Here is a 26,903-nt window from a genome sequence, read left to right on the forward strand (position 1 = left end):
TCCGATTAGAGTTATGAATCCTTCAATCGGCGCTATCAGTAAATGGAAATATTTACTTCTAATGAAACTTTATTGATAAATATACCCCATAATATTAAAACAATCAATAAATCACCAAATGAATTGATAACTAGTCAATTGTAACCGAAATATATGTTAATTAAATTTCTAATACATATATAATTGTTGCGGAGAAAGAACTAAGTTCTTACCACAAACTTCAATTTTGTAATCCCTTGTCTAGTCACTTGAAACCCGGCCGAAATATATGTATTAAAAATGTTAATTACATTTCTAGACAAGAAAATTATTGTGGAAAAAGGAACTAAGTTCTTACCACAAACTTCAATTTTGTAATCCCTATTTCTTTGCAACCTTAATCCTTTGATATATTTTAAACTATGAATTCTTTTTCATCAAATAGTAAATAGTTTTAAAAGTCAAAGGTTGTTAAGATATATATGTAGGAATTAAAAATTTGAGTTCGTGGAAAGAACTCAATTTATGTTAATTATTTTTAGTAATAGTACCTGACTTTAAATTAGTATTTATAAGAAAATTTCAGATAAAATGAACTTTAATTCAGAACTGGAGCAGAACAGGCATATAGGAGAGGCAGATATAAGGTTTCAGATATTTTTGAAATTTTTCTTTCATATTATACAGTCATACTCAAAATCAGAAAGACCCGGAATTTATTGAAAGTTAATCGGGCGATTTTAAATATATATCTATGGCAATTTTAAATGCTCAAAAGGGGTAGACAACCTTATGGAAATGGCAGGACTAGGGATATTTAATGATTATTGTTTTATCAATCACATTTGTAAGATTAGGTTGTAAAGTCGTCTGATTAATTGTTTCCGGGTCTTTCTGATTATGACTGTAGTTGAAAAATATTGTATTTCAAGTGACATTAAAAAGTCTCAACACCTGATTCACAACGGTACCCTCTTAACATTTATCTGAGTTACAATGTGAAAGATTTTATCTTATTGAGAAGAGATAAATTTTGTCAATTACCTTTCTTGTCATAATGTCTATGGGCCCAAAGAGTATCGTTGTGAGTTCGGCATGGATCTCTGTTTACAGAGATTCACTTAAAATTACACTGACTGTCTCTATTATTCTTTTTGTTTAGGTTTGAAAGTTTGACTTTGGTGCAAATTATCCCTGTGGAGCTACTCAGTGAGGAGCAAAGAGATACAACTTATATAGTTGAATCTGAAGCAGAGAAGGCTGAGGAAGAGGTGTGTGATGATGATCAAGCTGAACCTGCTAAATCAACTGAAACAAGTCTTCAGCCTTTAAATTATAAGGAATTATATTTAAGTAAAAATAATTTTTAGTAAACTAGGGCTTTTTTGCCTAGCTTTATAAGGAGCTTTCTTCTTTTTTTCTTCGTCATTATAAGGAATAAAACTAAACAATCTTGCATATTTACCGTTTCTTCTACCTTGAAGGCTGGGTCCAACACAATTTGGCTTCATGGATTCATTCGTTTTGGCGATTTTTTTATCTAAAATAAAAGAAAAGAACAACGCCAATATATACGCTCAGACAAAAAATTAAATATAAAATTTAAAGGATCTCAAAATGGAAAACGGAAGGTTCAAATGCCCCTATTGTGTAAGAAGTTATTCAAAGAAATATATAGGTAAAGAATTAATTGATTAAACAGAATATTATATTTTTTTGCATCTTGAATAAGTACTTTTTAGTTCCAAGACACATAAAGCTGTTCCATGAGCAGAAAAAGGTGACCTGTCCCACATGTGGAGCTGATGTTAGGAAATAAGAAACATAGAACTACATAAAGTCCCTTAAATCTCATTTGGCACTAAATCTCTTTTGGCCCGAAATCTCATTATATGGTGATAAAAAACACACCTCAGGTGCAATGTTTTTGCTACTAATTTCTGCTTTGATTTTTATATCTGTTCCTTTGTTCTGCTATGATTTTAACATCTTAACAATCATATCCTTAAAAATGAAATGAAAAAACATTAATTTTTTTCTTCTTTTTTTGATGGCACTGAAAAGATCTAAAATGAGGAATATGTAAAACGTATTTATCTCGAAAAGCTGGACAGAATTGACTGATTTTTTTTTCAAAATAGAATTTTTTCTTTTTACATTTTTTTTCAACTTTGTTTAATTTTTTTTTGAATTTCACGGGCTTCGCCGAGCACTTGCTAGTTTTATACAAAGATGACATTTTGAAAAGTTTTAAATTTCTTAAACTCAGAAACCTGGCTCAGCATCAGAAAATGCAGCACTCTCACAGTTCTTCAATAAAATGTCTAGTATGCCTTCTTATTCTTCCTTCAAAATACAGTCACAGAACACATTGTCAGGAAATGTACTATTTGTTCCAGACAAATGATCCTTTGGCCAGATTTTTTATGTGAAAGTGTTCTGCTGGAACTCAATATACGTACCGAAAACCGTTAGTTTAATCCAATTTAGTTCCTAATCTGAGAGGAACAGCTGACTTTTATTTAGAAATTTTTATGGACCGAAAAAATAATTAAGGCGTTTGATTAATAATGGCATTCCGATACCATAATACTCCTGGGTAAATGAAAAGTAGAAGTATTATAAAACTAGAAATTCAAGGCGCTTCGCGCCCTTCTTTCTAGCTTTAGAGGGCGCTTCGCGCCCATCTTCTAAATTAATTGTGAACATGTTCTCTTTGTGTACATCGTATAACAAAACAAAAATAATTCGCGGATTTTTACAAAAAAGTTCGCGGATTTTCAAAATTTTTAAAAATATTGAAATTTTGATTTTTCATAAACCTTCCCTGGGGTCCCAAGATGTCCCACAAAAAATTTGGGCCCGATCGGTTCAGCCGTTTTGACGTTTATTGGATACAAACAGACAAACAAACAGACAGACAGACAAGCCAAATTTATATATAGATTACAAGATTACTTCTGTTTCGACCAAAGGACATTGTCTAAAATTTAAATATTGGTTTACTGACAGGAGGTACATGGGGATATTTGTACACCTCACACAGAGGTTAAGAAGATGATATGCCCAGTTTGCCAAATTAAGGTAACAACTCACTGCATGATATATATTTTCTTTAACTTCTCTCCCTTTTTGTAATTAATTAAGTAGTAATCTCAGTTTGCCTGTCTTAGTGTCTGTCTGTTTATTTGTTTGTTCTGTCCGCTCATATCTTGTGCACCCCTGGACCCATTTACCATAAACATGTATTTGGAAACTCAATAGAAACCAGGGGAACGTACTAAGCTTGGTTTAAAAATTTTAAGTGGATTGGGTCGATTTTTATAGTCTAGGCAAAGCCTGGTTCCTTAGCTTATAATATGCTATAAAGTTCTCAGACATGCCAAATATATATATATATAATTTAAACATAGATGTGGATGTTTTAAAAAGTAAAAACATTGTCTGAAATCTAAAAAAAAAATTCAAATTAAATCGTATATATATCCAGGTGAAGAATAAGCGATCTCTTTGGCAAGCTCACGTTTATTATCAACACATGGTTCCACAGGAAAATTATATCATATTGAATATCTATAACATGTTCATTGTTCACCCCCTACTGAAAATCAAATGCTGCAGATATTTAGTTTTCTAATTGAAACATTATATGGAGTTTGAAAAAAATGTTCTCGCATATTTTTTTATTTTTACAATTACTAAGATTTAGGTATAATAGTAAAAGTCTCATTGAAATATTGTCAAGACGACATTTTATTCATTCTTTTGATGTTTCCGAAATTCTGGGTTAATTTGTATAGTGTGTTTGTCAGTGTTGTGCTAATCACCAAAACATCAATTCAAATTTTCATTTCTCCCTAATCATATCAATTTTCAATCTCCAGCTTGCAAGTTTAAAGGGATTGTTTGCGAAAAATGAAAAGGGGTATAGGCTTACGGCGTTAAATAATCGTTTTTGATCGCTACTAGTCTTACTTCTATATGTTGCGTCTATAAGGAGAAAATTGTTAAAAACTACTTATACTGAAGAACGTAGCGTCCATCCAACTTCAGAAAGTTGCAATATACGGCTCGGATCGTAAAAAAATCAATTTAATTTCAAACAAATATCAAAAGATATTACAACCTATAGTCATCGATTATTTTTCGTCGCATTCGTATATAGTTAATATTTCATAATATTTTTCATTCGTTTTGTATACAATGCACTTAAAATGCCAAAATAGTTGGCCGCCAGATGTCTTTTCTCTCGATGCACGTGGCAGAGACACTCTAGGTAGGATGATTATTTTAGGTATCTTATATGTGAGCTAAATGAAGTTTTTTTTGATAAGTGTCTTCTGTCTGATTCTTGTGGAACATAACCTACCAGATTCTAATTCAAAATAGAACTGGGTTGTACATGTTTATTGGTATGGACCTATGATGATAAGTTTCTTCTGCCTGATTCTTTTAGTCCATAATCTACCAGTGTCCGAATTTAATGAATTTAAGTCGCGTCTCAAATCCCCCAAAAAACGGTTTCAGTTGAGCGCTGGCTTAAATATTGAAAAATTCAATACAAATGAATTAAGTCGTTGTCACAAGCTAAAATTTTCTAATCCCTATATCTTAGCAACTTGATGGTGCAAACCTTTAATATTTCAAACTTATATTATTTGATCTACCAGCCTATAAAGTTTTAAATATCTAAGGTCTATCTAGAGAATAGAAAATCTGAGTTTGTGACAAAGACTGATATCCTTTAAGTGGAAACAACAAAATTTGAGCCGCAGCTTAGATTTAAACCGCGGCTCAAATTCTTTAAATTCGGCCTCAGATTCTAATTCAAAAGAGAAATGTACAGTGTACATGTATATTGGTACGGGCCTATGCTGAACTTACTTTTAAGGTCGACAACATAAGTAGAACATATTTACCTCAAATGATGTTACTTTATATGATAAGTTTAACGGATTCAGTCATTCTTTTCTTGTCCTATTCCTGACTGTTCTGGCAGAATCTCAAAAATCCAGGATGAATTCAATCTGAGAAAACATCTCTCCAGGTAAACCTCTAAGCACTGGAAGGATTGCCGTTTTCAATACGTCTCTAAATTTTGAATTATCACTAGGGATTAAGTGATTGGTGACAATTTTGAGCAAGTAAAACCATGTATTAATTTCAAAATACAAATTGTTTAGCTACAATTCTAGTGAACAGAAAGATTGAAGACGATAATTATTCCAATTTTGTCTGTAGTTACCACGGTAGTTCCAGAATTCCTTTAAAGGAGCATGGTAGTTGAACTGAGAGTGTAGTATTATAAAATTAACTATCAGGATTCATTTGATACCTAAAATCAGTATTATCATGAATTCTTAATCTTATATCAATTTATATGCAGATCAAATGTCGTCTTTGTAATTTGTTATCAAAACTATTTAAATTATTTTAAAAGTTGGTTATGAGGCATTGGACGTTGTGTGAATGTGTTTTTTGGTGTAAGATTTTTTTGTCTTTTTTTAGAGTTCTGAAAGTATTATCAATTCTTTAGAGTTCTGAAAGTATTATCAATTCTTTAGAGTTCTGAAAGTATTATCAATTCTTTAGAGTTCTGAAAGTATTATCAATTCTTTAGAGTTCGAAAAAGGTGAATCTTGGAATAAAGACTGAGACTTCATAGAAAACCATTCGGATTTTTCAGTTTTTATTTAATGACTTCTCGTTGCTTTAAAATTGTTTCTTTCAATTCAATTAATGATTTAGTAAACCTATAAAAGACTTTATTAAAGACGACAAAATTTAAGAGCTTCAGATCATTTTGTAAGTCGCAACTTTAATGGATCCCTTGTATAAGATCTGTCACTAATCAATAATTTTATTCTGTTAAGTGTTCATAATCTGATTCCTGATCAAATACTCTCCTGTCCAACCTGCCCAGGTATAGATTTAAGCAGGAGGGATGATAGTTCTCTACCTGTGTGCTCAGTTAGCTGTACTCACTTACAACTGTTTACTAATATTGATATACCATAGGTTAGGCCAGAATCTACTAATAATAAACAAATATGCAGTACGCTCTAGGTATAGTTGTTGGCCTATACATTTAGTAAAGGATTAGGGTACATTATCCCTTTATACACTATAACCTCATTGATTAGCGTACATCATCACTTTATACACTATAACCTCATTGATTAGTGTACATAATCACTCTATACACTATAACCTCGTTGATTAGGGTACATCATCACTCTATACAATATAACCTCGTTGATTAGGGTACATCATCACTCTATACACTATAACCTCGTTGATTAGCGTACATCATCACTTTATACACTATAACCTCATTGATTAGTGTACATCATCACTCTATACACTATAACCTCGTTGATTAGGGTACATCATCACTTTATACACTATAACCTCGTTGATTAGGGTACATTATCACTTTATACACTATAATCTCGTTGATTAGCGTACATCATCACACTATTCACTATAACCTCGTTGATTAGTGCACAGCATCACTCTATACACTACAACCTCGTTGATTAGCGTACATCATCACTCTATATACTATGACCTCGTTGATTAGCGTACATCATCACTCTATACACTATAACCTCGTTGATTAGCGTACATCATCACTCTATATACTATGACCTCGTTGATTAGCGTACATCATCACTCTATACACTACAACCTCGTTGATTAGCGTACATCATCTCTCTTTAGATTATAACCTCGTTGGATTAAAGGGACTTTAAACGTATCTTCAAGTGGGCCAATAAGTAAAGAGTTGCAGACCCGATTCAAATCAAAAACAGTTTGTATTTTTATCTGAGACTATATAAAAGGCGTGAGCTGAAAAGGTACTATGTGAATCTGGCATGCCTCTCTTTACTTGTAGGGTTACTTGAAGTTATGTCAAAGACCCTTTAAGAAACATCTTGTTTCAGTCAATTTCCGATTATTCCAATAAAATATTTATTTTACAGCCCGAGTTCTTAGTCCACACGATCTTAAGATTCACTCCAACCAACATGTCGACAACGTTTTCCCATGTCTTCAATGCCAAGAAGTAAGTTAAATGTCTAATAAGATTTAAAGCCTTTATCTAATCAAGCCTAAGAATGAAAGTATTAGACTGTGAAGAAATTATTATATTCAGGGCAATTCTGGTTTTCTTACTTTTTCATTTCTAGCTTTCATGTTACCAGTTACAATATCTGCATTGAATCTGCGCCCACTAATCCATCATTTTTTTTTGAGACGGAAATTATATCAAACAGGAAGGGTTTGTTTTAATGAATAATTGATTAGAGGATAAAACGATCAACTAGCATTTTTAGAATAGCAGTTATAAGCTCCACATTTGCATTTAATTTACATTATGGACCATTAAAGAGGTTTCCAATAGATGCACTGACAATATTTAACAAGAAAATACATTTTAAAAATCTATATCGAGTTATTTTTAGAAGTTCAGCTCCTTCAGTTTATTGGCTTTACACCTTTTTCAAGAGCATAAGTGCATTTTTAGGTAATTTCATCTTTAAAATAATAAAAAATGGCCTCACACATGAAAACTAAATCCGAAACTCGGGAAAAAATCGACACTTCAAGGAAAATATTTTTTTTCAGTATTGAAATTTTTCTAATTTTTTAAAATAAAATTTTTAACGATAAGTTTATTACATCATTTCTAGATTACTAATATATTTCTAGAGGAGAGTCGGAGATATATGTGAACATCTCTACTAATATCAATAATGGCGTATTAGGCAGCAACTCAAACAGTGACAGGATCAATACCTATACAAATATGGACGGTGTTAAAGTGTTTAGTCAGATCTGTGGTGAAGAAGAACAGTTCTTTATTATTGATGAAGACAGAGATGATGATCAGAATCCAGAAGAAGCAGAAGGAGTGGATACTAAACCTGAAATTGATCCTGGAAAGGTGCAATCAATAAATCAACCTTTTATAGCTCTAAAACCTAGCAGAGAGTCTTACAAGGATGATATTCTACTTTATCGTCCTATTAAGGTATTTAATACGTGTCCTTCTTTTTCTTATTTGGATTGTGTAATTTGAACTTTTTTTTAACTTTTTATAGATAAAAAATAGAAACGCATTCCTAAGATTTGGTAATATATAATATATATATACTGGGTTACCCCCGAAAGATTAGACTGTAAAGACGACCTAAAACTCTTTAAACATGACAATTCCAAGGTTAAACTATGTCTTCTGTCTCGTATATAGTCTTTTAATAACTCAATAAATGATTTGGCAAAAAAAATCATAAATCATAAATGTCAGGAATCAGACGGTATGTCATTCCGTAAAATTGTCTCTAAAAATTGTGGGTATTATTGTGGGTAACCCTGTATATAAATTTTGCCTGTCTGTTTGTCTGTGTCCAATAAACGTCAAAACGACTGAACCAATTGGGCCTAGGGGGGGGGGGGTTAGAGTTCTAAAATTAATTTAGACCTACAGATTTAATCTAGATATTTTTAGTTTGCAACTGGTTTTCCTCAGCCAAGAGTTTTAAACCAAAGTTTAAAAACTGATCTTACGCTAATAAATGGGGCACAGGTAACAAAAATGTTGAAATAAATAAATATCAATAGAAACAATGTCTGAAAAGGACGACGTAGATGTTTTGTCCTGTTGACAACAGTTCCATTTAAAAAGGCTTCGTCAGATCAAGAACAATTGAGTATCCATGTTGTGCTTTCCCATGAAGGACGGTTTTTTATACATTTTGGATCAAGTCAAGATTTGAACGGTACCATTGAGAATGGGTCTCTTAAAATGGAGGATCACTGAAAATTACACCAGTCCTTAGAAGAAGAAACAAAATCATCTTTTAAATACTTCAGGTCGTGAAAAAAGAAGCGGATTCATTATATATTGAACTGCGCTCTAATATCAAGGTAAAATTTTGAAAAAATACAGCTAAGTTCAATCATATAGAGGCATCGGAAGAATTTATAAAATGTTGTATTCCTTACTTTCTGATGAAATGCTGTCAGTACTATTTAGTTTTTATGGAAATGATTATATGGAGCTCTTGATTACTGTTCTCGCCTATTCATGGATATTTATTTATTTTTGAAATTACTGAAATTTACGTATAATAGTAATAAACCCATTGAAAAATTGTCAAGACGACATTTTATAAATTTTCTTATTTCACAAAATCTCTGGGTTAAACTGCAAAGTGTAAATATATTCAGTAATATTATTTTTTAGAATTGTAATGAAGAAAAATCTTCTTCTGTTCTTGAAGTTAAAGAAGAAAACAAAGAGAAAAGAATAAATTTTGAAGAAGATAAAAAAATGAATTCCTTTAAAATGCCGTCAACTCTGAAAAAAGCGAAATTAACTTTGCACCCCCTGGAACCCAGTGACGCACTGAAATCTATAAGAAAACTTGAGGCAGAGACAACAGCTCAAGAACAAGAAAATAGTTTGCCAACTTCAAACAAAGGCAATTTTTCATGTCCGTGGGCCGGCTGTAAGAAATCCTTTGTTCAAAAGTGTTCAGTGAATATGCATATAAGGAAGGGTAATAATTCAACGATTTTAACCAAGTCAAGTCCTTTTTTGATCGAAAAGAAAAGTTATTCAGTATTCACTCCATTTCTGCAAAATTACTAACCTACTTATCCGCGTCCCTCCCATTTGGTAAGTACGGCCCCTGTTGCAAATAAAGTTTTATTTGTACCATACTAAACTTTACAGTAATAGATCATTGTGATCTTAAACCAGGGAACAGGAATAAAGGGAAAGGAAATGGCGCTGGTCCGGATAGAGAAAGCCAGTCGCACTGCTTTGCAGACCAGTACAGTAAACTGACACACACTATTCTGGTACAGACACACAACATGACTACAGTCAAGGAAATTGTAGAACAATGTCGTCGATTTTAATTAAATTTGAATAACGAGTAGTTTATTGTAAACTTTAATAAAATTGTATTCTTTGCATGAAAATTTGGCTTTATAGTGTTGACTTAAATATGTAAATAATATATTACATGTATATTAAACATATGTTTAAGTGAACAATTAACAATAAACAAATGTACTCTCCTAGACTGTACAAATCCCGAGATTCTTACGTACTGTATAAACCTACAGTACAAACCTTTGGTACAGTAAACTGACACACACTCTTTTGGTACAGACACACACACATGACGTTTCCGCCCCCTGTCATAAACACAGTTGTCTAATACCAAAATGTTATGGTATCCATGTTATCATCGTATGACATATTATTCGGTAAACAGTTTTTACTAGATAGATCAAAGATGACCTTTTATAGAAATACATCTTGTATTTTGGCAATGATTATCATCATCATCTTAATATTTAATTTTGGTATTTATATTTTGAATTGATTGATAATATATCCATTTTTTTTTAATTCTTGAATATTACTCTTGTCACAGGAATGTTCACCAAGCAAGACAGGTTCAGTGTACTGAATGTGAGAAAGTCTATTCTAATCTAGACAATTTGAAAACGCACATTCAGGAACATTATCAAACTTTAGGAAATTATTTAATATGGACAAATTTATCTCAGCAAATATGGAGAAGTTGTTTCCAAAACAGTTTTCTTGTATTATTTTCTAGTTAAAACTTTGATATGCCTGATAGGCAGTACATGAACGAAAACCTACAGCGTGCCCCAAGGTTGGATGCAACAAGTTGCTTTCAAGCAGACGACAGATGCAGAGCCATCTGTTGAAACATTCACAAACTAAGAAATCCTGCACAATTCCAGGTACTACAGAGAATAAAATTATTGTCATTTTTTACCCCTCCAATAGTACGATTTTTTAACTTCCTAAACAAGATTATTTTTATTTAACATCTTATTGTAATCTTATTAAAATTGTTTTAAAATATTTTTTTCATAAAATAATTTTTCAAATTTTCCCCCCGTTTACTTGGTTCATGTGGACAAAGGTTCCGTTGAACTGGGAACCATACCTACAGCTTTAGTAGAGGTTTTCTGAGACATTGCTGATACGGAAATGATCCGGAATATTTAGAGACCCTGGCAAACTTTAAATATTTTTTATAGGATGTAGAGCTGTTTTAAAAAACATGGTTACACTAAACGGACATATTAGAAAAGTCCATCGATTGAAAACAAACCAAGAAATATCCAAGAAAATATTAAATCAGAAAGACAAGAATTTAAGTGCTGCTTATCATCCAGGAGTAGATGTTCATAAATTAAATGAAGAAACCAATTTAGACATGGACTCTGTTAAAATTATCGAAAACACATCTCCAGGAAAGATATGTAAAAAAATTTCATAATTCTAAGGTACTTAAAAGAATTTTTGAGACCGATGTAATTATTCTATTATTTTTAAATATTATGTGTTCTCAACAACAACTGCTTATTTTATAGAGCTATTGATAAGAAGGGGGGGGGGGGGGACTTTGGAAATTGTTTCTTATATTGAGTTAAAAAATATGAAACCTTTTTTTGACATTTTTTAGATAATAAATGTTGTAATTTTTTCCAGGCCTAATTTTCAATTTTAACCTTACCTGTTATTATGTGAGTTGGACCTGATTTGATAATCCGTTAATCCAAACAAACCGACAAGCAAAAAATATAGATTAAATATCTTTTGTTAAGGAAAGCAAATAATAGTGATAAAGAAAGAAAAAAGTAAGAAACCTAATGAAGCCACAGTAACCACCTATACGTGGAAACCAAAACCTCAAGAAGAACATATTAAAAAGCTGAAGTGATAATTAAATATATTATTTTGTATGAAAAAAGTTTTAAAATTCAAGATAATGTTATACTTGTTTATCTATGAATTTCATGTTGGTATGAATGATTAAAAAATACAAGGTATCTTTGAGACAAATCTGAAGAACTATTTATTACATTTTTTAACCCTAAGCTTATTAAAAAAATTGTCTTAGATATTTTATCGAGTGTTATTTACTTTGCCATTCAGCTTGTTCATATAGCTTTACACGCTGCCCCTGTACAAAAGATATGTTCTAAGTACAAGTTCTAGTAATATCCATATTTTCTAGAATGCAAGGTTTTTTTAATGTGTATTTAAAGCGATTTTGCACAACTAAATTAAATCACATGATCTTGTAGATTTATTTTCAGTACTTGGCCATGGTTTCTGTAATCCAGTCAATGAAGTAGGAAGTCTGAAAAACAATATTTTTAAGCATTGATTAAATTTAAAATTCTACATTGTTTTATTTTTGGGTAGTCAAACCTTCTTAATATGTAAAATGATTTGTAAAACGTTAAAGCTTATCTGAAAATTGTTGAATAGCAATTTATTTTTTAACACATCTGGTTTGGGTTTCTTGTGTGTTGTGTGAACCAAGTACAATGTACACTGTTCACTCCTGGATTTATTTGGTTTGGTGTACTTGTGTGTACACTTCTGGTATATTTGGTGTGGCGTACTTAATATATTTGGCTTGGTGAACTTGTGTGTACACTCCTGATATATTTGGTGTGGCGTACTTAATATATTTGGTTTGGTGTACATGTGTGTACACGCCTGAGTGGGAAATTTATTAGTGTATTGTTGAACGAAACTCCAGAGTTTCCTTTTCAAGGGATCTAAACATTTGCGTAAATTTTTATTTAAGAAATCAGAATGTGAATAAACTACATGAAATTATAATTCTTAGCAAAGATGCAAAGATATTGGTATCTAAAAAACTGCCTGACCCCATTCATGAAACTGGGTTTCATTACGATACTCTGTGCTAAGAGGCTTCAGGCTCTGGTATATTATGTTTGGTGTACTTGTGCGTACATATCTGGTATGTTTGGTTTGGTAAAATTGTGTTTACTCCTGGTATATTTGGTTTGGTGTACTTTTGTGTACACTCCTGGTATATTTGGTTTGGTGTAATTGTGTGTTCTCCTGGTATATTTGGTTTGGTGTAATTGTGTGTTCTGGTATAATTGGTTCGGTTACCTGTGTGTACACTCCTGGGTAGCCTGCTCTGCCGCAACCAATTCCCCAGCTCACAACACCAAGCAGAGTCTATTTAACATATGTATCAATATCAGGCATATTTAGTCTCATGATCAATTTTAGTTGACATTCACAAAATAGTAACATAATACATGGACAGATGTGTCAACCTATAAATAACATGACTTAATTTTCTAAAAAATCCAGTCAAACTATGTCATACTACCTTTTCCAAATATTTGTCGTACTTTGTTAGAAATTAAAATCTTAACTTCTTCTGAAATTATTATTTGTTACCTTTTCAGTAGCATGGATGAAGGGGCCACCACTGTCACCCTGGCAGGAATCCTTTCCTATTAATTAATTTAAGATTTGATTAAGAAGAAAAAATTATATTTTTTTTTTGTCTCAAAGTAGAGGATGTGAAACACAATCCAGTATGAGATCTAAGCATTTTAATAACTCCAAGACCAAGTGTGGTTCTTTGTAGCACTTAGCTTATATATTTTTTTAGTTACTGTCCAACAGGGGACAGTTAGAAATGGGCTCGTAAGGCTTTTTTCATTTTGTGAGTTTTTTTTCAATTGTTCGAAAAAATATTATTTTCTTTGTTCTCAAAAATATAATTATATTTTCAGCTATTGCGATTATTTTCTCAGTGAATGATCGTGTAGTAAAATCGTTTGTTTAGTAAAATTGTTCTTCCAATACAGTTGTCTGTTCAGTAAAAAATGAAATTTTTTAAAAGTGTTTTTGAAAAAAAAACTTTGCCAATCTCCAGCAATCGTTAGAAGAAAGATGAATATAGATTGAGTTACCTCCATCAGGGAGACCAGCACAGATCATGGATGCAGTTACAGAAATACCGGAGCTTCTACAAATATTTTTGGAAGTTACTAGGGAGTAAAACTTCTTACTTTAATGACAATTTCATTTTGGAAATGATTTACTCAATCAGTACTGTAATGGATAGCTTCAACAAAATAAACAATCTCATTTCTTATAAAAAACCATTTCTTAAGGAATACAATCTGATTATACATGAATGTATTTCAAATTCTTCATTTTATTACAAGGATACTTTTATTTGTCTCTTGGCTTTTAAATGATATTTTGATAAATTTCTAAAAATCATCTCAAGTGAAAAATTAATATCTTACGCATAGTTTTTGTTACACTCTTCATCACTAACAACAGGAACATTAACCTTGTGGAGAACATTAGGGAGGCTGATACCACCTTCCTAAAGTTAATTTGCAGATCAAAAAATTGCACAATCAATTATTGGGCATTCTTTTCGTTCCATTTTGAAAATCAAAGTTTTTTCACATCTTTTAAAATCATGTTCTTTAAGTAAATCTTTCCAGTTCAACTATATTTACCCTTTTTCACATTCAGATACGTGATCAAAGCAACAACAATCGTTAATTACCATCTGCCATAATTATTCACATTGAAAACCGCAACAACAAAAGTTATGTCTGCTAAACTTTTGAAATATATGAAATCTCAACCCCATTTACTGTTTAAGGACCTTTTAACTCTGTGAAGAAAGGATTCATGGATTGCTTAAAATTGATGTAAACCAACATACTGACTATTCGGGATCAATTGAAATAGCATAAGGTATAAAAAAAACTTACATTGAGTGTGCCCCAACCAGTGACAGTACAGTCAGTTCCAGCTTCAGTCTCTTCCATAGCTGCAGGCAGAGCAATGGGCTGCACCCATTCAGTGAATTCCAGGGAGCTCTTCAGCTGTAAAAATTTCAGGTAGTTATTTTCAAAATTTAAATATCATATTAAAAATTCCATGTATTACCTTTAGCATACAGATATCATTTGTAAGGTCATTAGAATCGTAGTCAGGGTGACCTAAATGTTTGATTTAATATACAATAAATAAGATCCATTCAATTTAACAAAAAAATCAATACCATTATATTTCTTGTATCTTACAAATCATGTGGATAGTTGAGTAGAATAACAGTAAACTATTGGATTTTCTTTTTAAGTGCTGATAAGTTGTATACGAATACTTCTTTATAAAATTAAGGGCTAATAAAGAAGGTTTTAGAAAGACAAGACATTTTCCCATGAAGTATTTTTGATACTCTTTATCCAATAATAAATTTATTTTCTCCTAAAATCATTCATTTTCCTCAAATCTGTGTATAAACCTCTAAAACTCGGCAAATCATATCTAATTTCCGGGGGGAAAAGATGTTTAAAACAGGAGGGGGGAGTTGGGGAGAGAATGACTTTTTAAATAAAATATACACCCCTAAGTCATTGTCCACCAATATATTTTACATTAAAAAAAATTGTCTCTTACCTATAATCTGTTCAATGTCAATCTTCTGTTCTTCTCCTTCCCCAGAGTTTAGCTTGATTCCTCCAGCAACAACGTGCATAAAGGCAGGTGTCTGAATTATAACATCAGTTTCAGCTTATAATATTTTATTCAGAGAAAGTATAAATCTCTATCAAGCTTTGGACTCATTTACCAAGTATACATCTCCGCGAGTTTTGAAATAAATAAGATTTAAGCCTTTGTTGCAATTTATAAAAAGTTTATTGATGTTTTTCAATCTCAGTAACACTCAAAAATACTGTTTATATACATATAATAAAGCTATATGTTAAACAAAAAAATGTCAACCTAATTTTAGAATTGGAATTCTTTAATTTTAAATCATAAAATACCCTAAATAAAATTAAATTGACAAATGAACACCGCAAATTGTTTCAATGACAATGCTAACTGTTAATGTATCTCTCTTGTCAAGTTTACTGTCGGATCCTGTTTTAGCACTACCTGTCCTGCGCAACAATGGGCTGCAGTCACAATCCAATCCTTGTCAATAACTGATCCTCCACAGAAATGAGTTGCTCCAATTCCTCTAAATTACATCATAATGATATAGATCCTTGCTGGCGAGTGGCGAACTGTTGTTTGACAAAGTCCTAAGTTTTATAAACTTGTTAGTTTGTATTGCTCTCTATTTATTTCTTATTGTAGTCCATTTGCCAAAATTTTGACTTTTGACGCTACTGAGGATCTTTACAATATATGCTAATTTCTAAAAATGTGTCCCGAGCTGAAAACTTTAGAATGAGATATCCTTAATCCTGATTACTTAACCTGAATATACAATGGACACACGTACTTTTGATTTTCTTCTTGAACCGTTCTTTCTTGGATATAGTAGAGAAAAATCAAAAACCGGTTTTTTAAATGAGAGAGTCCCACCCGTTTTATTTATAATCCTAAATCTTATCGGCTTCATATATGCAACTCTGATTGGTTGAATTTTATACACTTTTCAGGAGACAAGTACAAGATTAGATTAGTCTCGATATTAAGAAAAAGAGAGGATCACACATTTATCTTGATATCCACCATTCTAAAGTTTTCAGCTAAATCTTTTCAATTATTTTAAGTTGTGTGATAAAAAAATACTTTTTCAAGAACAGTTATGGAAAGAAAAAAGAAATTTTTTCAATTATTTTTTCAGATTGTTTTATCACTTACGCGATCTGTCTGAGGGAAACCTGCCAGGGAAACTCTCCATCTTGAGCTTCTTCTCCACCAACAATACGTCCTACTCCAACCTGGTCCCTGATAGGGGCTGGAGGTACAACCAGGCTCAATCCTAAGGAATGCACTCATTCAAATAATTTTGATTTTTTTAGAGCTTTTTTATGCTAAATGAACTGTCACCAAGTTATGCAATTTACTAAAAAATATTGAAATAACATTATTTGATGTACTGATCAAATACATTACGTAAATTGGTAAGTAGGGTAACACTAACAACACTTTTTGTGAACATTTTAAACATTGTAAAAATTAATACAATATTTATTTATGAAAAAATAGTCATCATATTTTTTTATGTCTTGATTTTCATATTTTATCCAAGAATTTTGATCTAAGAATGTATTATAGAAATAGATAAAATACTTTGCTCTCAATGAATCAAGTAATCTATGTTGGTTTTCAATTTCGAGTTATTTAAAACTTTTTAATTATACTTTTTGTTTTTTCCTGTAACTGCATGATAGCGAAAACTAAACAATGAGTTTTTCTGCAAACTAAAATTTATTATCCCTGTATCTTAGCAACTCAATGTCGTAGACCTTTGAAATTTCAAACTATGAATTCTTTGAAATATCAAAGGTTTACACAAACAGGTTGCAAAGATTTAGTGATTAGAAATTTGAGTTTGTGGCAAAAAATCAATTTCTTTTTGGAAAAATAGATTAGCAGAAATGGAATATTTCAACAACAAATATTTAATCCTTATTATTTTCCTAAAAATATACCAACCTGCTTTAGCAGAGACCAAGAGAATGAGTGACACAGCCAGTTTAAATCCCATCTGTAAGGTAAACATTTTTTTAGTTGATCAGCCAACTTAAGTAGATAAAGTCTGAGACACCAAAAATAGATGGGGAGGGGGGGGGGCTACTGTGATACAAATTGCTGGTAAATTCCTTCCATCTCAGTACAAAAACAGATTGTAAGCACTTTAATTTTTAAAGAGGTTTCTCTTCTTTGTCAAGTAAAGAAACTGAGTTGTGCCACAAACTCGTAAATTTCCAATACCTATATTTTAGTCACTTAGACCCTGGGTATCTCAAACTCTGATTTTGTTAGATCAATAGGTCTATTTTTGAAATTTTAAATTTTACACCATATATTAAGTTACAAAGATAAAGGAGTTAGAAAATTTGAGTTTGTAGCAAAAACTCAGCTCCTTTGATAAAGAAGAAATCAAGGAGTTTAAATCCTAAGAAGTTGATTTACCTTGCTTTTCCAAAAGACTGCGTATTATAAAATACAGTTTTCCAAAGATAAAATTATTTTAGATAAGGTTGGAATCTACGTCAAACATGACACAAATGTAAGCTTAGATAAATTGTCTTACAGTTCAATAAAAATATTAATGAATTTTTATGCAGGGTGTCAAAATAAACATTATAAACGGCAAAGTTTTTAAAAACTAAAAGAAGGTTCTGGTAACGAACGGCAGAAATGAACGAAAATAACTGTTCACGAGTACAAAAGATTGGCCACTTCCGTTTATTTTATCGGCAAAATTGCGTAAAGCCTACGGAAAATAAAAGATATGTTTATGTGTGTTAATAATTTTTAAAATATCTTCTATTAACGCTGTTAATAAAAATGAGATTGTTAGTAACTTTGTGTTCGTTTAAATAACTCAACGAACAGCTTAAAAAAATGTCTGAATGTGTCAAGCCTTAACGACTTCTATATCGTTTTTGTGATTATTTATTTATTGTTTTATCATTTTTGTTATGTCGTTTAGAATTTTCCCAATTCTGCCATTTTGAACCTTCAAAATCAAAAACTTTTCATATGTTTAATATCTCTCTCAATTTAAAGATAAAAAGAAATTATTCTCTTAAAACATATCATCTTTTCTTTTTATACTCTTGGTCATTTTTCATGGTTAACTTAGATCAATGAGGATTTTCAGGTTGATTCTTGATTTCCCGTTTCTAAAGGGACACCCGCTGTTGTGAACAAATTATTGTCTGTTTTGTTAAAGTTAATAAGACTCGATTATTTCCTATCCTTTGAAAGAACTGCTTGACCCGACTGTTTCCTTTGTAAAATCCATAGATAAAGATAGATTGCGCATAAGACGAAATTTTTCATCTTGAAAGATATGAATGTACAGAGATCTTTTAAAGATATTCCTATTATATAGATTAACTAGGTCGGTTGTGAACATTGGCTGTTCTTATGTCATTGAGTACTTGCGGTGTACATGAGTTCTGTAGAGAGAAATTTAAGTTAGTTTAGTCCTTCTCATGTCCTTCTTCAGTTCTCGTCAATAAAATATATTGCTCAGTGAGTGGTTTAATAATTATGAAATCCATTAAAACACCCAACCACCCCGCTTTCATTGAGGTACACTTTTACCCCTAGAAGTATGAGTTCGCGGACTGTACAATTCTTGGTGATTTTGCGTACATAAGCTATCTATGTTTATTTATTTATCTATGGTAAAATCAGACTGCCTAAACCATTTCGAAATAAGGCTCATTTAAAAAAAATATTTTTAATTATTCAATAGATTTTAGGAATATCTTACAAATCATTACAACCCCTAAATATCAATTAACCTACTCTGTTTTTCCATTTTTATTTAGTTATTGGGGGCCTCAATGAATTTAATTTCCTGTATATATTTAATTGACCAAAGGTATTTATAAAATCCACAAAATGTTGTAGATGTATTGAATAGGCCGGCTTGCAAACAACTTATTTTTGTATTTTCAAAAATTGATGGATTTATCAAGTATTTAGTTAACCTTAAATATTCAATAAATTTAAATTTTAACAAATTTCGTAAAATTCCAATCTTTTTTGAAGTTATGAAAATCGAATTTTTGATGATTCATTATCAAAGAGAATAGAATATATATTAGAGTGGAATTTAGACAATCCTTCAGTGTGAATTTTTTCAGTCCCTTTCAGCCTGAAAGGGAGTTCAAAGTGTACAAATCATGTAAATGTTCACAAATTATATGCGGTAGAGTACATTAATACAGTATGTTCCCTAGACTGTCCATTTCAATTTTCGAATTTTTTTAAGCTGTTAAATAAACTTTATAAAATGAATTAGGTGAATAGAAAACATCATTTGATTTATAGTTATAACGGAAAATCATCGTTTGTAAAGTGAAAGGCATAGAGTCTATGTAAAATGATCATTAATCAATTATGAAACCAGCCTATTTCATAATTTGGTTTTCTTTTAATATTAATTTTAGATTTTCTATAAAATGATGTTCCAGGGCCTAAAAGGTTATATAGCGCAAATATGTGAAGTACACCTGCAGTATGGAAACAGTACAACAAAATGGCCGTTTTACACTATTTCTAGTAAATTCCACTTTAATATATATTATATTCTCTTTGTCTATTAGAGATTCCTACCCCTTTCTTTGTATTTAAAAAAAACTTATTTTATAACGTATTTGATAAGCTAATAGATAAAATATTAGAATACAAATTTGTTATTCTTTTATGGAAAAAAAATACTAAAAAACTAAAAACTGGGAATGAATAAACAAAAAAAGTTCAAATCTTTATTTCGATATTTTTTTCCCAAACATTATTTCCAGATATAGAGAGACAGAGCCAAGGAAAATTCCAGCAGCTGACAAACAAGAAAATATTAAAGGGAGATATCATCAAATTTATAAACAGGGTTGCAGTAAAATCAACTGATCAGAATAGAATTTCCTCGAATTGAAGGAAAAGCTTTCTCCGTAAAATACAAATTTTCAAGATTTTAATTTTTGAGAATAATTTACAAATATTGATTTTTTTTTCTCCAGTTACTTGAATAATGTCGAAACCTAACTTTCGTTCATTTTGTTTTTGCCAATTTTGAATTAAACTCTACACGGCCATATGATTGTTTGTTTAAAATTTTCTTATCTTAATTATTGCAATTACAAGAAACGTGTATAATAATATTCCAATTCACTGTACTTCAACAAAATAATAAAAAAAAAACACAGCCGCCATAAAATGTCCATAAGGGGCTGTTCAGAGCAGTATTTTGGAGTATTCATGCCATAAAATAGGTGTTTAATCTTTTCAGTATCCTTAGGAATTGTTTTAAAGTAGATTGGATAAATTTACGGACTTTAATCTCTAATGTTTGCCTAGTATTATGAGAGGGAGATAAAATATTTGAAGTTTTAGTGCATCCAGGGGTTCATCTTCGGATACTTTTAGAGGAGTTCCTAGACAAATATATGATTATTCCAGGGGTTCATCTTCAGATACTTTTAGCAGAGTTCCTAGACAAATATATGATTATTCCAGGGGTTCATCTTCAGATACTTTTAGCGGAGTTCCTAGACAAATATAAAATTATTTCAGAGGTTTATCTTAAGTTACTTTTAGAGAAATATATATTTACATTATAACAATAAAAGCTATTATTGTTGGACCAACTAAAGTTAGTCTAAATACACAAAACATTCCCTTGGGGCGAATATACTTCCATTGAACTCTTTTTAATCAGATGCTTCGTGCTAACTAACTCCCCTATGGAACTCCAGGGCTGAGATCACCAACGACCTGCTCTCTCTGCTCGCAAAATAAAGGCCGCTCTCCAGATAAGAAATAGGATTCAATACCGTTCCCTCTACACTGTTTTTCCTTTCGCCAGCATCGATCCTTGCATCCATGGACGGCGGGTAATATCTCTGGATAAGAAAAGAGGTTCAATACCCTTGTCCCCCTACACTGTTATGTATTGAAGGCTGCAACATACCCCAAGTTCAATACGTTAGATTTAGATTGTTTGGCTTTTTTCTTAGATTGCATTTGTTATTTGCATCATTTCTCCGACTGGAAGCAATGAACTTATATGTGATTATGTACATATAGGGATGAACCCTGGTTGTGTTCACATCCACTCCTGATTCCATCATCATTTATCATTTGAAATAATCTTCATCATGGCCGCTTCCATTCCATTAAAAGTGTCATTTTTATTTTTATTCCTTTACCTTTATAGAAAATCCTACATCGATAAATTAAAAGTATATACAATTTATAATTACCTATGTGATATCTTAAAATCTTCTTTGAAATTCCTAAAACAAGAAATTTTTTAAAATGATATTTCTATCCTTTTTAAGATCACACCATGAAAGTAATTTATTAAGATATCATTATAAATTCAATTTAAAAAAAAATAAAAAGTCTCTAGGGGTTTACAACATAACATTGCATAAGGTCTTCTTGAACGTAGGTGGGGTAGTGTAAGACATACAAGGTGTCCCACAAAACATGACAGTTGGTAAATAGTTTAATATGTCTTCTTCCATAATTTGTTTAATTGTTTAATACATAAGACAATAATAAAAATATCATAAAGGATTCATGTTTTCATAAAATTACTTTTCAAAGTAAAACATATTTGAGCAAAACATTTTTTAAACGAAAGAAACTACATAAAGCCTTTACAATCAAATACAGTGTATGGAAAACGACATTCAAAACTTTCTACCAGCTGTCATGTTTCGTGGGATCAGTATTCAGTCCAAACTATACAGTGAAATTCTAAAAAACCCGAAATAATGTAGATTAATTGATGAATTTAAAGTCGTCTTTAACCTTAGAAGTAGTTTGTGGCATCCAACATTTAGGTGACATGATTTTAGCAATATTTTTACAAAACAATATGCATAGAATAGCTGCCATTTCTGCCGTTTCCAAAATGTAGTCTGCCATTTTTTGACCTCAAAAATACCGTAGATATTATGTTTAAATTTCAATTTATTAAATCAAACAATGAAGAAGTCTCATTCTGAACGGAATCATTCATATCTCCGTTAATTAGGAAAGCACAAAAATGGTAGACCACATTTTGGAAATGGCAAGCGCTATTTTGTGATTATTATTTTATAAAAAAAAATCTGAAATCAGTTTTCCTTAGTTGAATGCAGCAAACTATTTCTAAGGTCAAAGGCAATTTTGAAGTTTTCAATTAATCTACATTATTCTGGGTTATTTAGAGTCTCACTGTAGCATAATTTACCTGTGTCTTCCAGTCTTGAGACCATTCTGGTGAATGTCTCCCTGAAGTATATATGCCTGCTGATATACCAACCAATACTTCCATACGAGATAAGGGGCTTAGAGGCAACATGGAAGGTCACCTTTCCTTGAATCCTAGGTGTTCACAGTAGGGGTATATATTTTATCAAAAATATCCCCCCCCCCTATTAAAAATCAGTTTTCCCCAAAAATTCTTTAATTTAATTCACTGAAATAAGGGAAATAAATGAATTTTTGTGTTTAAAGGTAGGAAAACTTGCCAGTCTATTTTTATCTCCCGGACCATAAAAATTCTGAAACTTATTTTAAAAAAAATATTATTCAGAACTTTTACCTTTGGAGTTTTTCCATCTTATTGTCAAATACATAGTCATAGCCTACATATATTATTCAGTCATTATAGCTCTTGAAAGAATTTAGCATGATTTGAAAATTGTACAGGGATGGACACTTTTAAAATAAATAAATTTTTTTTTATTTTTAACCCAATCTAGACATCTGATTTGAATGCTTTTACGTATATTTAATTTTTGGGGGTATTAATTGAATAGATTTCACCAAATTTAAAGTTCTTCAACCTCAACAACGTCCTCTACTGGACCTCTAAACTCTGTAGACATATTACACAGCCGGTGTCACGTTAAATAAGGCCCGGGCGTTATATTTGGTCCGGGTGATTGTTACATGGGAAATCCATGTACAAACTGGATAGGAGGGGGGAGGGGGGGGTCAAAAAATCGTATATTAGGAAATTACCACCGGTTATGTACAAAATTGATAGAACGGGGGGGTGGGGGAGCCCAAAAATTGTTTACTTTGACGGACCCAAAGCATGCACATTATCATTGTTATTGAAATTATTACAATTTTTTGTTTGGTAGGCCATAAAATTAAAAAATAGAAGCACACACATTATGTACATTATTTAGGCATGTTTTCCTCTCTTTTGCAGACTAAAATTTTAAATGTGTTTGTTTTATATAATATATCGTTTTTGCTTAGGTCGTCTTTGTATTGCACCCGGGCCAAATATTACCCAGTTCTGGATGTAACGCTACACTGGTCCTAATTTAACCTCAACAACGTCCTGTACTAGACCTCTAAACTTGTTACATTCTGATGAAGTTAAGGGTGTAAGGTACTTTTCCATAGGCATTTTCTCAAGGGCGACTTCCCAAGTGACAATTTCACAAATGGCAACTTCCCAAATGTGCAATTTTCCATACAGCAACTACTCAAAGGTTAGGTTAGGCTTTGTGTCGCAGGCTGCAATGGGGGCTGAATAGTGCAGCTAGGATAGAATTGGAAAGTTGCCGCTTTGGAAATTGCACATTTGGGAAGTTGCCACATGGAAAACGCCTTTGGGAAAATGCATATCATCAAGAGAACAGTTCTTTTAATTGGTAAATGAGGCTGAATTTCCTGTTAAGCAGCTTCCATTTTGAATAATTGTAATCAGGTTCGACTCCTCGCAGTTCCTTAAATTAGACAATTGTCAAGTATTGTCAAAATTTTAGAAACACGTCTTTAATTACATTTTTTAATAAAAAAAATAGATTAAGGCCCCGCTGTTGCCCATTAAATTAGATAGCACTTATAAAATAACCCACATAAAAGCGACTAATTTCTCCATGGGGGGGGGGGGACAAATGTAAATTTTATATTTTTGTTACATCTTCAAAAACTTTTATGGAAAAGGCTGAGATGTTTTAATTTGAAAACTTAAAAATTGGATGAAATTAATCAAGGAAGAAACTTACACATCAAAGTCCAGGTATCTGTTTTGTTCCCTAAAGAATAAAATTATATAGATTGAACCAATTATGAATATCAAATCATTTTCTTTTCCTAAAAACAGGAGTTCCAATGATCATATCATCATGGAAACTGAAATTCCTGTAACTTTCAGATGAAAACTGGAATTCCAATCATTTCCAGATGAAAACTGGAATTCTACTCAACTCTCTGGATGAAATCTGGAATTTTAGTCATCTTTGGATAAAATCAGGAATTTTAGTCATGGATAACAACTGGAATTCTACTCATCTTTGGATAAAAACTGAAATATCAGTTCTGTATGCTTAATGCCTATATACCCCCCCCCCCCACACGTACGGTGGGGTATTCTAGGGGGTCATAGGGGGGTGACTGGTTTTTGTCACAATATCTCCTCTTAAAATGCATTTGTCTTGTGTTTCTTGTTGAGAATGGACAAAATATTCTGATAATCTTTTCATTTACAACATTTTATGAATTGTAGCTAGCATTGCTTTATAATGATTTCAATTTATAATTACTTTTCCCGTTCATATCTTTATCCTTGAATAGATCCTGTAATCCTGCAATATATTTAGAAGTCGTCTTAGTGGTTTTTCGGTCGAAATTCTTATATAAAACCCAACATTTAAACAACTTAGAGACTTCTCTCAAAAAAATCTTAAGTGGCCAAGCCTTATTTGACATAAATAAGAGATTAATGGAATAAACTCATTTTGGCTGACCCCCCCCCCGCCCTCCCCTAATACCCCACTGTGTTCCCCCCCCAATCTTGGAAAATATTAACTGGAGTAGCTTCAGATCGGTATCATATCCTCCAAGCATCCTGATCCTATGGTGGGATAAAGTCAGGTTCATCTCAGATCTCATCGTCAAATCATCTAAATAATCAATAATAACTTTGATTTGGTTAAATATAGCACACTCCAAGTTATTAACTTTTTCAAGCAAACCAATATTCTACTCAAAAGAGCACCAGAGCTGGGGTGACACTGATAGCCTGAGAACTGTGCAAGCCTATGCCTTCCCTTTAACATACTTCGTAACATATTATTACAACAGAGGGTTATAGAAAGGGTATATTTAGTATTGTACATTTAAAATATAGAAAGGGTATATATAATATTGTATGGAAATATAACCAACTTTGTGTGGAATTATTGCTAATACAATATACGGGGTTTTAGTCAGGTCGGTACGAATTTAGAAGTGAAGTTCCGATCTCTCACATTCTTAGATTGGAGTGAATTTAAGTGCTGTGTTAGGTCATAGTTCTAATGTGTGCAACTCCTACCCCTCTTTCATAGTTCTAATGTGTGCAACTCCTACCCCTCTCTCATAGTTCTAATGTGTGCAACTCCTACCCCTCTCTCATAGTTCTAATGTGTGCAACTCCTACCCCTCTCTCCTAGTTCTAATGTGAGCAGCTCCTACCCCTCTCTCATAGTTCTAATGTGGGCAACTCCTAACCCTCTCTCATAGTTCTAATGTGAGCAACTCCTACCCCTCTCTAAAAGTTCTAATGTGAGCAACTCCTACTCCTCTCTCATAGTTCTAATGTGAGCAACTCCTACCCTTCTCTCCTTATTATTTCTCTTTTTGATTTTTTTCAACTTTCAGTAGATATTAAATTTTTAAAAGACCTACCCATTGAATTCACGGGATCTTCGTAAATCTTCAAGACCAGTTTAGCTCTGAAAATATTAAAATTAATAGAACATAGAACAAAATGGTTATCGTAGGCCATACAGGGTTACCCTAAAAAAATGATACATTAAGGACGACTGTACGGAATTTATAATGTCTGTTTCCTTATATTCATGATTAACTTTTTTCTTTCTTTGTAAAATCTTAAGATAAGACATTTAAAGGCTACATAAAAGGTAAAAGATTTAATTTAAACTTGGTATTCGAAGAGTTTCAAGTCATCTCAGCCTTTGTGGATAACCTTGTAAACAGTAAAAACCGTGTATATTAGACGTTGCTATAATTTTCTTAAGTAGATACATAATTTTACCAGCTTCTTGATTATCGTTTAATAAAATAAAATGGGTGTTTGCAATTTTTACAATGCCCAATTTCTGTCCTCCATTGCAGACTATTTGATGCGGTAAAAATAGAGTTAATATCATTAAGCTTGGGTTTAACACTAACAGTCTTCTTATTCGATACCAGGCACGATATGAGACCATTGATCTTATTTATTAGTTTAATTGATGTTAATATTAACATAAAAATGTTAATGCTAATTGATATTAAAATAGAAATTAACATTTAGGTATATTTAATATTAATGTTAATGTTAATGTTAACTTTATATAATGACAACCATAAACTTTATGAATTGCTTAATGTCAATGTTAATGTTAATGTTAATGTTAACTTCATATACTGACAACCATAAACTTTAATGAATTGTTAAAAGTCAATGTTAATGTTAATGTTAATGTTAATGTTAACTTTATAGAATGACAAGCATAAAATTTAAATAATAGTTTCAAGTCAATGTTAATGTTAATGTTAATGTTAA

The 26,903-nt window shown here is 31.6% G+C and overlaps 3 protein-coding genes across 5 annotated transcripts in view; 1 reads left to right on the forward strand and 2 right to left on the reverse strand.

The window, feature by feature from the left end:
• The first annotated feature begins 521 nt into the window (after positions 1-521).
• LOC111711514 (zinc finger protein ZFAT) lies at positions 522-11,826 on the forward strand. Of its 2 annotated transcripts, XM_023485889.1 has the most exons (19): positions 522-626; positions 1,142-1,319; positions 1,588-1,657; positions 1,722-1,791; positions 2,249-2,357; positions 2,992-3,063; positions 3,470-3,529; positions 4,941-5,026; positions 5,853-5,902; positions 6,966-7,048; positions 7,449-7,510; positions 7,696-8,017; positions 8,495-8,572; positions 8,860-8,913; positions 9,233-9,543; positions 10,437-10,521; positions 10,647-10,773; positions 11,077-11,297; positions 11,652-11,826. In XM_023485889.1, the coding sequence occupies exons 1-19, from the start codon at positions 571-573 to the stop codon at positions 11,760-11,762; spliced, it is 2,205 nt and encodes a 734-aa protein (XP_023341657.1). In that variant the 5' UTR covers positions 522-570; the 3' UTR covers positions 11,763-11,826. The 2 variants fall into 2 exon arrangements, with proteins under 2 accessions (XP_023341657.1, XP_023341658.1); XM_023485890.1 differs by lacking the exons at positions 11,077-11,297; positions 11,652-11,826 and having other exon boundaries at positions 9,233-9,548; positions 10,647-10,731.
• Positions 11,827-12,063: 237 nt separating this feature from the next.
• On the reverse strand, positions 12,064-17,360 carry LOC111711515 (trypsin-1; the record flags this gene model as incomplete). The annotated part of the gene is given in 11 exon segments (XM_023485891.1): positions 12,064-12,185; positions 12,977-13,045; positions 13,274-13,329; positions 13,795-13,850; positions 14,137-14,219; positions 14,620-14,733; positions 14,798-14,850; positions 15,311-15,401; positions 15,794-15,878; positions 16,511-16,631; positions 17,309-17,360. Coding segments are annotated over 11 exon segments (828 nt in total). The 3' UTR covers positions 12,064-12,137.
• A 2,730-nt stretch (positions 17,361-20,090) lies between these two features.
• LOC111711516 (uncharacterized) overlaps positions 20,091-26,903 on the reverse strand; it is a 19,551-nt gene continuing 12,738 nt past the window's right edge. For both annotated transcript variants that reach the window (XM_023485893.1, XM_023485892.1), the window contains 9 exons: positions 26,021-26,067; positions 25,161-25,254; positions 24,358-24,387; positions 24,020-24,075; positions 22,932-22,974; positions 22,578-22,711; positions 21,598-21,630; positions 20,689-20,769; positions 20,091-20,174 (listed from right to left, as the gene is read on the reverse strand). In XM_023485893.1, the coding sequence (XP_023341661.1) occupies positions 20,104-20,174; positions 20,689-20,769; positions 21,598-21,630; positions 22,578-22,711; positions 22,932-22,974; positions 24,020-24,075; positions 24,358-24,387; positions 25,161-25,254; positions 26,021-26,067 (589 nt within the window). In that variant the 3' untranslated portion in view covers positions 20,091-20,103. The remainder of the gene's footprint in view (positions 20,175-20,688; positions 20,770-21,597; positions 21,631-22,577; positions 22,712-22,931; positions 22,975-24,019; positions 24,076-24,357; positions 24,388-25,160; positions 25,255-26,020; positions 26,068-26,903) is intronic.

This window comes from Eurytemora carolleeae, unplaced genomic scaffold, assembly GCF_000591075.1.
Source record: "Eurytemora carolleeae unplaced genomic scaffold, Eaff_2.0 scaffold437, whole genome shotgun sequence".
NCBI classification, from domain to species: domain Eukaryota; kingdom Metazoa; phylum Arthropoda; class Copepoda; order Calanoida; family Temoridae; genus Eurytemora; species Eurytemora carolleeae.

What these genes read in the sequence shown, in the direction of transcription:
- LOC111711514 (XM_023485889.1), top strand. Translation starts at nt 571, where the DNA reads ATGAACTTTAATTCAGAACTGGAGCAGAACAGGCATATAGGAGAGGCA. An exon ending in ACATGTGGAGCTGATGTTAG is followed by an intron (nt 1,792 to 2,248) that starts GAAATAAGAAAC and finishes TCTTAAACTCAG; the next exon opens with AAACCTGGCTCAGCATCAGA. An exon ending in CTGAGAAAACATCTCTCCAG is followed by an intron (nt 5,027 to 5,852) that starts GTAAACCTCTAA and finishes TATTCTGTTAAG; the next exon opens with TGTTCATAATCTGATTCCTG.